This window comes from Nyctereutes procyonoides, unplaced genomic scaffold (assembly GCF_905146905.1).
Source record: "Nyctereutes procyonoides isolate TBG_1078 unplaced genomic scaffold, NYPRO_anot_genome, whole genome shotgun sequence".
NCBI classification, from domain to species: domain Eukaryota; kingdom Metazoa; phylum Chordata; class Mammalia; order Carnivora; family Canidae; genus Nyctereutes; species Nyctereutes procyonoides.
In genome coordinates, this window is record NW_026575132.1 from 9,172,107 (window position 1) to 9,183,533 (window position 11,427).

Below are 11,427 nucleotides of genomic sequence, written 5' to 3' on the forward strand. Positions count from 1 at the left end.
TAGCAGGAGAATAGATGATGGTGAATAATAACCTATGTCGAGTTGGCAGTTTTTGTACTTATGTAAAAGTTTGTGCTATTATCAGTTTTGAGAGATCAGGGGTCTATAAATATGTGAGGGAGCTTTTCTTTGTAGTTATGTTTAGTCAGGACCTTTGAGTTCCTAGTGTCTTGCAGAAATAGCCTTCAGTATCAGCTGGTCCAACCTCCTCAAATGGACAGGGAAACAGAGGCCAGAGAGTCATAGTCTAACAGGGGTTAATTCTTACTATTGTTATTTTATTTTATTTTATTTATTTTTAAAAGATTTTATTTCTTCATTCATGAGACACAGAGAGGCAGAGACACAGGCAGAGGGAGAAGCGGGCTCCCTGTGGGGAGCCCAATGCGGGATTCAATCCCAGGACCCCTGATAATCACCTGAGCTGAAGGCACTCAACCACTGAGCCACCCAGGCATCCCTTACTATTGTTATTTTAAAAGAGATGACATAGTTTATATACGATCGCCCATTTAGCGGCAGAGCCAGAGAAAGAATAAAAACTGTTCGCTCATAACTGCGTGTACTCCCTACCAATCCAATGTTCCTCTCCAAGGAGACTGGTTAGACATCAGCGCGGGGTCCACTTCTAACGTCTTTGAGGCTGTTTCTGACTCTTAGGATTAGGAGAGAGCTGAACTGTTTATATCACCCACGGGGATCACAGGGTTTGCACAACATAACTGGTAAGCTGTGAATAAGGTTCACCAACACTGTACACAGTTCCCTGGCACAGCTTTGCCATCATCTCCATTAGGGGGCATGGGTGGTGGGGGAGGGGGAGAAAGAGAGAGAGAGAGAGAGAGAGAGAGAGAAGGGTGGAAGGAAGGGGAAGGAGGAAGAGCCAGCCGCTCCCTGCTCTTCTGTTCCCGCGGGGGTGGCTCAGCCAAGGCCCTCCTGCCTGACTCTCCCCTAGTCATTGATTTCAGTTTTGAGGTTTCCCTACCATCCCTGATACCCCTTGTCAGAGATCTGAGTTCGCCCTCTGAGATCCCGAGGCACCAGGGCCAGCCAAGTTCCCTTCCAGACTCTTAACATGTAGTGATTGCCGACCTCCCTTTGTTCCCCAGCCCCAGGTGGTGGGTGCTCTGGGCAGTGATGACCTGTGTGATACTTCGGTGTTCCCTTTACGCTTTTGAAATGCTTTAACACCTGGTTAAAAATTCCTTATGTTAAATTCTCACTGTTAAAATAACTGCAGTGGTTTATTTCTTCTGAGACTCTGGCAGGTACTCACGTGAGCATGCATTACAAAAATATAAATAATCCACGAATGGAGCAAATCGGAAGTCCTCAATCATCTTCCCCCCTTCTCATACTCCCTACTGGATGTGCTCATGTCAATTAGGTCTTCTTTGAGTGTCTCTCAGTTACTCCATTCCCTGGAGGAAATCATAGTTATTAACAGGTATCTTTCCCTCCAGAATTAAAAAATAAATAAATAAAAATTTACATAAGTATATGTATACAGGCAAATATTGTAGAGTAGGATTACCTAGTGAAAACATAATGAAGTAACCTAGCATAAACACAAATCATATATTAGCATTTAAAGTCCTTTTTCTCTTTTCTAAGAAAATTGATCTAGTCCATTTTCAAATCTTAATTCGAGTTAGATCCCAGTTCTCTCATTTTAATCTGTTCCTGTTTTATTTCCCCACTCAAAATGCCATAGTCTTTGATTTTTTTCTTTGCTCTTGATACAACTTACTTTAGGTATAAAGTAAACGCCCAATAAATGATGTCACAAAGAGAAGAGAATGCCAGAGGAGTTCAGAATAGGAAGCAATCACATTCAACCAAAGAAGTCAACCAAGACTTCTTAGAGGAGATAGAATTTGGGTGAATCTTGAAGGATGTGTTGGACTTGAAATAAGAAAGAAACCACAGGGAACATTAAGAAGCCTGATTGTAGGTGTTCTAGATTCTCTATCATGGTGAGACGGCTTGCTTTCTGCGTCATGGGGCAGGATTACACAAAATCTGCAATGAGGTTGATCTAAGAAGAAACATATCCATACATAAAACTGTGAGATGGACCCAAGGAGAAAAACAGCTATTTCTCCAGTCTAGGGTGGGATGAGTCTATACGGCCATGTCCAAGATGCTGTAAGATTCATTTTCTTCTTTGTTTCTCCTTTTCACAGTTCTCACAGTTGCTCCATTGTCCCTACGCTGCTCAAGGCCCTTCTTCCCCACTTCAAAAGGCCCACGACCTCCACCAATGTGAACAAACAAACAAATAAACAAGAAATTTTTTTTTTTACATTTTTAAAAATGCACCTGAATTTGCAGACCCTGGTCATACATTCAAAATCAAGCAGCCCTGTTGCATGATCAGTTGTAATCCCTTTAGATTTCCCCTTAACATCTCAATGAAATCCACTCATAAATTCCCTTCTTTGCTGACCAAGTGCTGTGCAGTTGCTGATTTTGCAAGATACGTGCTAATGTAAAGTATGTCTCCTTTGAGTCTCTTTATCACTTGGTTGCTCTCTGCTCCACCTTCTCCATATTTATGTCCTTATCAGAGCTGCACACAGTATTTCAAATGAGCCTCAGTGTTCTTCCTGCCATACCAGAATATTGACTGTAACTCGATAGCCTATCTCAAAATTGGTTTGGGGAAGGGAGGAGGGGGATTCTTTTCCTCATTGTGGTTAAAATAGCTTGCCTTGTAAATGCCAGAATATATTTTTGCAGATTAGGGTTTTTACAAAGAATGGTGTCAAATGCTTTCCGGAAAGGTGTTTAAATGATTTGGGTAGGCAGCTTCAGCCGTTAACATGTTCCTTTACAGGTTCACCTCGCAGGTTTGCAAAACAGTTTCCCCACTGAAAATCTGTGCTGATTTTTTTGTAATTAAACATCACTTTCTTAGCAATTCCTACGTTCAGGCTGCGGCCTAGGGCTTCAAAACGCTTTTCCCCTGCTGCTGAAATCCTGAAGCCCGTGGCCTCCCGGATACTTTCTAAAAGCCTCTCTTAACAGAGAAGAAGCCTTCACAGCGTCTGTCTTATTCAGCTGTTGCCACTGATAATTTCAAAGACACATTCACAGACTCTGCTCTGCATCAGGCAGCTGTTATGTGGCTCCTGAGTGTGTGTGCGAGAGTTTGCGGCTCCGTGTCTCCTTTCAAGTTTCCACTTGCATGTAGGATTGTCTGTGCGAGGAAGGTTCTGTGCTTTCCCCCAGTGCAGAATGTTTCCTGTTTTCCTTGGGAGGGCTCTGCGCCATAATCATTTTTCCATTCCAAGTACCTTCGAGGCCCGTTTACTTAACTGTTTTGACGCCTTCTCTGTGTCTCAGTTTGCATTTCTGCAACACAGTCTTGGCGCTTGTTCCCTACGGGCAGAGCCCAGATCACTCCCGCCTCGTCCCTCTCATTTCTCTCTACTCACTTTCTCTGTGCACATGCCGCCTCCTTCCGGACCCAGCGCCTGAAACCTCAGCTTTGCTTTTCTACTGCTTGGACTGATGTCAGGATGATTTATAAAGCTCTCCCGTCCCCGTGCCGTGGCCAATGATCGCATCAGTTTAGCAGCTCCTGAACTGCTTACCTGGACTTGCCTATTGATTAAGGCCCTACCAGACGCGGCTCATTCCCCATGTTCCATCCAGCAAGCCCTGGTTCATAAGCCGGTCGTTTACAATGAGCATCATTTCAGTCATCATTGCTCAATGTGCCTTTGGCACTTTTTTTGATTCACATTCATAGACTGCAGCCAGCCATAATTAAATCCTGTTGCTGTTGCATGAATTATTTTATCTAGTCGTATTTAATTCACCTCTCTCTTCTTTTGGAAGTCTCTAGTGAGCTTCAGGCTTCATCCTGTAGATCTTTTGTCTATTTCTGAAGCTAAAGCTAGATTGATGACACATTCTGGCCTTTGAATACTGTGTGCTAGTCCTCATGTCAGGAATAAAAAGCAACCTATAACCAATCTCATTTTCTTCTTTCTTTCTTTTGACACCCCAAGGTCTTTCAGATCACTGCAATCCACCTGAAGATGGTTAAGTGGTGCCCTAGACCAGTGGTTCTCAACTGGGATGATTTTGTTTCCTGGGCACATTGGGTGATTTCTGGAGGTATTTTTGGTTGTTTACAACTGCTGGTAGGGTGATCCTAGCATCTCGTGTGCAGAGGCCAGAGATGCTGCTAAACTTCCCACAATGTGCCTGACAGTTCCTCACAATAAAGAAGTTTTCAGCCCCAAATTTCAATAGTGTGGGGGCTGAGGAACCCAGCACTAGACCATATGGTTCTAGATGCACTTAAGTGTGGTAATGATATATCTGTACACGTACCTTCCAAGATCCCTGATACCTGTTTTCTGGGTTCAGGGGCCATCAGACTATCCCTTGTTAATACATCTATACTTCCCACTCCAGTTTTAGGTTTATGCATGTGAATGGTTGAAACTGCATGCAGAGCCCAAATTTGCTGTTAATCCTTGCTATGTTCTTTTTATTTTTATTTTTTTAATTTTTATTTATTTATGATAGTCACAGAGAGATAGAGAGAGAGAGGCAGAGACACAGGCAGAGGGAGAAGCAGGCTCCGTGCACCGGGAGCCTGACGTGGGATTCGATCCCGGGTCTCCAGGATCACGCCCCGGGCCAAAGGCAAGCGCCAAACCGCTGCGCCACCCAGGGATCCCCTGTTCTTTTTATTTTGTTGTTGTTTTTAGATTTTATTTATTTATTCATGAGACAGAGAGAGAGAGAGAGAGAGAGAGAGAGAGATTGAGAGAGAGAGACAGAGACACAGGCAGAGGGAGAAGCAGGCTCCATGCAGGGAACCCGACGTGGGACTCGATCTCGGGTCTGCAGGATCAGGCCCTGGGCTGAAGGCGGCGTTAAACCGCTGAGCCACCCGGGCGGCCCTCCTTATTACCTTCTTAATTTAGTCACACATGATTCTTTTGACCAGAAAAGAAATAATACAGCCACCCAGTATAATTCATTCATTCATTCATTCATTCAAGCATTCATTCATTCACGGGTATTTTTTGAGTGCCTATTGTGATGAGCACTGTGCTAAGTGCTGGGAAACAAAATCAAAATGCTGTTTTGCATTCTTGGAATTTACAGTCTAGTCAGGAAGACTGACAAAATTGAGGAAAGTATTATGAAGAAAGCTCAGTGTGGTGATACAGAGTAATGGGAAGGAGGGAGAAGAGGGGATGGGAGGTGGTTCTTAGGGAGGTCAGAGAAGACCACCCTGAGGGGGTGACATGGTGGCCAAGGAGGGTTCAGTCATGCAGAAGCAGAGATGGAGGGCAGAGCATGTGCTAAGGGTCCTAGTACAGAAATAGCTCGGCTTGTGGGAGGGACCAGTGTGTCCACATTGGTCCCTCCCACAGTGAGCAAAGGGATAGTGAGTCTATCCCAGGGCAAAGAGAAAGAGGAGGGCTACCCCATGGAGGTCTTTTCAAGCCATAAGATACAATAGATTTTATTCAAAGTGGTTTGAGGTTTCCTCCACCCCCCCCCATAAGCCCATCAGTCCTTCCTCCACACATTCTTTAATTGCTGTTTCCACAATATTAGATAAGTGATGCACGACAGACCTTCTTCTAACCTGTATAGAAGTTCTGAAGCTGCCAGTGCATTGGAGGCTTTAGCAAGACAGAGGTATCATCTGATTTGCATTTTAAAAGATCATTCTGGCTGATGTGTGGAAAATGGGAAAAGAGAGAAGAGAAGGAAGCATCTGAAATTGCCTTCACATCAGTTGAGGTTTGGGCTGGGCTGGTGGCAGTGGGGATGGAGAGAAGGAGGTGGCTTTGGGAGATCTATCTAAATGTCTTGCCTATATACTGAATTTGGAGGAAGTGGAAGAAAGGGAGGAATCACATCAGTGCCTGTAGTACTACAGAATTAGTCAGGGAAGGAAGGAAAGGGACTTTGGGTCACTATTGACTACAAACATCAGTCCAGAAGCCCCCTAAATCCTTACTGTTGGATCTCCCAAGTGAGTTACGCCTGAAGGCAGAGGAGAAGAGACTGAGTAGGAATTCCTTTAGTCATTAATTCTGATCGAATTAACCTCCACTGACCGAATCTAGCAACGTGGCATTCAAGAAGGCAAGAAGCAAAGGAGGGTCTGATAGAAGTGTTGGTAGTAAAAGCCATCCAGAGAACAAGAGTAGAGCTGTCCTCATCAGAGAGACCGTGCCTGGCCCCTAGGCAGGCCCCAGCTTTCTTCACAGGCTTAGCTTACAAAGGAAACATGTTGGAAGAGGCAATGAGCTGGGGACAAGGATTGGCCCTGTTTGCCATCTGTGGTTAAGAGGAGACCCACAGGAATAACAACCCCTTGTTTCTCCACCTTGCCCCGGATGGTGGGACAGTCCTATCTCTATTCTTTCTAGAATACTTGGCATGTGTCTTACTCAGTGACCCACAGAAATATTGATGCTGATTATTCCATTTATAACCCCATTCCCCATTAATTAAAGCAAGCCAGTAACGGCTCAGACCTCTCTATAAAGTATGAATTCCTCTGTATTTAGAGACCAGGTTTTCTCAGCCTGAATGGTCTAGAATATATCAACTTGTACTTAGAGTACAAGAAAACCTACTTCAATCTCAGAGTGAAGTCTGAGAGTGCACTTTGTTCTGAGCTCTAGGGAGTCAGCTATTATGTTCCCTGGGTAATATAAACATGACCTTTCCAAATGTTTTCATCTAGAGCAAATGATTTCAATCTCTTTCACCAGAGGAACATAGTCCTTTTATTATTTTCCTTATAGTTTCTGAGATGTATGAGTTCTCCTATGTGCTCAGAGTTATTCTTTGGAAATCAAGTCCAACCAATCCCAAGGTTATTCCATACTTTTACATCCAAATGAAGATTCTTATTCTTCCTTGCATCCAATATTAACTGAGATTTGTGTGAATGTCTTTAAACCCTTTCCCCAGTTCACACTCTACCAGACTTGGCTACTTGGTCTACATGAGCCAACGTATAACGGGTACAGTAAGAGAGAGTAGAGGTAGGGTGGCTGCAGACCCAGAGAAGAAGAATTTTTGTTCAGACTCCAAAGTTATGACTCACTGAGAATCAAGGTTATGGGCCTCAGGCCTTTCCACAGAAGTTCTTTGGAAAACCAAAATAATTGCCCAATCATCTCTATCTCTGTCTTTATCATTCTTCTCTATCACTATTAATGTAGGCACTTATAGCAATAAATATACTTCTTTTAATTGGTGCACAGTATGAGTATGTACAATAGAATTAAAAAGGTATTTTTTTTAATCACAACAATCTGCAGTCACTCTGTTTCATTTCATTTATTTATTTTTTATTTTTTTGGCTGGGTACAGTATACTTTATTGATGGTACATGACAGGGTAGGGCTCTCCAAGCCCCTCCCCTTCCTTGGGGTTTGGGATGTAAATTGGAGGTCAGGAGATTCTCAGTGTTTTGGGGGATTAAGTTAGGGCAGGGACTTCCCAGCAGCTGAGGGCCTCTCTCTTCCTCTTGTTCTTGCTGGGGCTGGTATGTGGATGTCCAATTTTCCCAGCACCATTTATTGAAGAGACTGTCTTTCTTCCAGTGGATCGTCTTTCCTCCTTTATCGAATATTAGTTGACCATAAAGTTCAGGGTCCACTTCTGGGTTCTCTGTTCTGTTCCATTGATCTATATGTCTGTTTTTGTGCCAGTACCACACTGTCTTGATGAACACAGCTTTGTAGTACAACCTGAAATCTGGCATTGTGATGCCCCCAGATATGGTTTTCTTTTTTAAAATTCCCCTGGCTGTTTGGGGTCTTTTCTGATTCCACACAAATCTTAAAATAATTTGTTCTAAGTCTCTGAAGAAAGTCCATGGTATTTTGATAGGGATTGCATTATACGTGTAAATTGCCCTGGGTAACATTGACATTTTCACAATATTAATTCTGCCAATCCATGAGCATGCAATATTTTTCCATCTCTTTGTGTCTTCCTCAATTTCTTTCAGAAGTGTTCTATAGTTTTTAGGGTATATTTTGAGAACCATTTGAATGGTAAATGGTTCTCCAACCTTTTATTTTCAGGTTGTAGGTGTCCTTCTGTCTAAAATGAGTCTCTTGTAGACAGCAAATAGATGGGTCCTGCTTTTTTATCCAGTCTGAAACCCTGCGCCTTTTGATGGGGTCATTAAGCCCATTCACGTTCAGAGTTACTATTGACAGATATGAGTTTAATGTCATCATGATATCTATTTAGTCCTTGTTTTTGTGGATTGTTCCACTGAACTTCTTCTTAAAGGGGAGTTTTAAGAGTCCCCCTTAAAATTTCTTGCAGAGCTGGTTTGGAGGTCACATATTCTTTCAGTTCCTGCCTGTCTTGGAAGCTCTTTATCTCTCCTTCCATTTTGAATGAGAGCCTTGCTGGATAAAGTATTCTTGGTTGCATGTTCTTCTCATTTAGGACCCTGAATATATCCTGCCAGCCCTTTCTGGCCTGCCAGGTCTCTGTGGAGAGGTCGGCTGTTACCCTAATACTCCTCCCCATAAAAGTCAGGGATTTCTTGTCTCTTGCTGCTTTAAGGATCTTCTCTTTATCTTTGGAATTTGCAAGCTTCACTATTAAATGTCGAGGTGTTGAACGGTTTTTATTGATTTTAGGGGGGGATCTCTCTATTTCCTGGATCTGAATGCCTGTTTCCCTTCCCAGATTGGGAAAGTTTTCAGCTAGGATTTGTTCAAATACATATTCTGGCCCTCTGGCCCTTTCGGCGCCCTCGGGAACCCCAATTAAACGTAGGTTTTTCTTCCTTAGACTGTCATTTATTTGCCTTAATCTGTTTTCATGGTCCCTTAATTGATTGTCTCTTTTTTCCTCAGTTTCCCTCTTTGCCATTAACTTGTCTTCTATGTCACTCACTCGTTCTTCCACCTCGTTAACCCTCGTCGTTAGGACTTCTAGTTTGGATTGCATCTCATTCAATTGATTTTTAATTTCTGCCTGATTGGATCTAAATTCTGCAGTCATGAAGTCTCGTGAATCCTTAATGCTTTTTTCTAGAGCCTGGTCCAGGAGGCTCTTACTCCTTGGAGGCCATGTGGACCATGAGGTCTACCATCCGGTTGCTGTAGCCGAATTCATTGTCACACCAGGAAATGAGCTTGACAATGTGGTCATTGAAGGCAATGCCAGCCCCAGTGTCGAAGGTGGAAGAGTGGGTGTCACTGTTGAAGTTACAGGAAACAACCTGGTCCTCAGTGTAGCCCAGGGGGCCCTCTAATGCCTGCTTCACTACCTTCTTGATGTCGTCATATTTGGCAGCTTTCTCCAGGCGGCAGGTCAGATCCACAACTGACACGTTGCAGGTGGGGACACGGAAGGCCATGCACCAGAAGATGCAGCTGTCTGTCGAATGGAGAGGAGCAGAGAGCCACCACTCTGTTTCCAAGGGACTAGACTATTTCTGTGTTTATTTGAAAGGCAAGTGTCACTCACCCCCCATTTTGCTCCCTCCCACCACCCTTTGGATTAAAAGAAGAGGAAGAGAGCATTAAGCTGCTCTCCAAAAGAAATGAGGGGAAGAACAATGGGAAAGGAGAAGAGGCCAGGCCATGAAATGTCACCAGTGAAAAATTACCAATGGCAGGGTGGCGGTGGTGGTAGCTCTAGGACTTTTAAGGACAAGAATGTTTAATGTTGAAATTTAAAGCTGTTTGTTTCCTAGTGCTGTAGTGTAAACACTGTTGTTTCTCTGGCTTCTTCTTCTGTATCCCAACTAATGCTCTAACATATCAAGAAACTCTACTTTATCCTCAAATGCCTGGTCAGGTGATGTTTGGGCCCAGTGAGAAAGAGAAAGCTGTTTCTCATCTGGAATATGTTGGAGCAGAAATCTAAGAACAGCTTCATGAGAAGAGATATGAACAAGACTGAGAATTTACAGGAGCAGCAAATTAAGACCAGAAGTGCTCTTGAGAGCATAAGACCAGGAATTCATAAACCTCCTGAGGAGGACATTAAACTTTTGCAGGAAAGAGAATTACTCTCAACCGTATGTAAATCTGAAAGAATGGGTACCTAGAACTGATATCTGAGTTACTTAATATTCAAATATTTGCGAAGTTGGACCAGATATCTCAAGAATGCACATGTAACTTGACAGGTGAAGCACATCTGAGTCATTCATTCATTCTTCAATAAATACAGTTTAGAGCAAATGCTGGTACCTATACCAGACCCAGTAGCATTGATGGTGAACAGGATAGGCACAGCCTATGATTTTATGAAGTTAATAAACATGCAGGAGGAGTAGAGAAAGAGGTGGGGAGGGACAATAAACATTTAAACAAATGGTCAAAATAATAATAGATTCTACTGAATGTTAATAATGGTAGTACTGTAATAGAAAATACCAAGGTAAGCTGTTCAATGAGATCTCTTAGAAAGTGATATTTAACCTGAGACATAAAGGTTGAGAAAGAATCTTCCATTCAAAGAGCAAAGAGAAGAATGAATACTCCTCGACAAAAGGAGCAGTGAATGAAAAGGCCCTGGGGTGGAAGGAAATTGGAAATTTCTAGGTATCCATGGAAGACCAATAACTAAAAGTTAATGAGAAAGTCTGGAAGATAATGAAATGAGATCCAAAAGTTAGAAATAGCCATTCAAGTTTTTGTAGGCCAAAGAATGGAATTCATATTACCTTGAAGCCCAATGGGAAGCCTCTGAAAGATTTTAAGCAAAGGAGTGGTATCATCTGATGCTGTAAAGAAAACAGATTGGCAAGGTACAAAAGTGGAAGCAGAAAGGCAAAAAGAAAGGCTATTTCAGGCATCCAGGTGAGAGATCATCAGAATGGTGGCCATGAGATGAAGAGGCATGAGCAGGTGCGTGTGCTGGTTTGGATTGGAAGTGTAATTAATCAGGGGCACCTGCGTGGTTCACTGGTTGAGCGTCTGCTTTTGGCTCAAGTCGTGATCCTGGGGTCCTGGGATGGAGTCCCACATCAGGCTCCCCACATGGAGTCTGCTTCTCTCTCCCCCTATGTCTCTGCCCCTCTCTCTGTGTCTCTCATGAATGAATAAATAAAATCTTTTTTTTTAAAAAAAGGAAGTGTAATTAATCAGATTTGCTGATGGATTGGATGTGGAGCATGAGAAAAATTAAGGAAATCATTTATTCAACAAATAAATATTGAGTGCTTACTATGTGCCAGTCACTGTTTGGGATACATCAACAATGAAAACAAAGATCCCTTCCCTTGTGGAATGTACATTCAACAAGAATCACTGGCCTGAGCAACTAACTGGGTAGAAGTGTTATGCCTTTTTCTTGGTTGAAGAAGGCTGAAGAAGAAAGAGGGGCTTAAGGGAATCAAAAGTTCCATTTTGGCCATTTGCAGATACCTGTAAGATCCTCAATGGA

General features: G+C 42.9%; 1 protein-coding gene across 1 annotated transcript; it reads right to left on the reverse strand.

The window, feature by feature from the left end:
• Nucleotides 1–2,813: 2,813 nt before the first annotated feature.
• LOC129522686 (glyceraldehyde-3-phosphate dehydrogenase-like) lies at nt 2,814–9,388 on the reverse strand. Its single transcript, XM_055344980.1, has 2 exons — nt 9,119–9,388; nt 2,814–3,020 (listed from the first exon to the last, which is right to left on the reverse strand). The coding sequence occupies exons 1-2, from the start codon at nt 9,386–9,388 to the stop codon at nt 2,814–2,816; spliced, it is 477 nt and encodes a 158-aa protein (XP_055200955.1).
• Between the last annotated feature and the right edge of the window lie 2,039 nt (nt 9,389–11,427).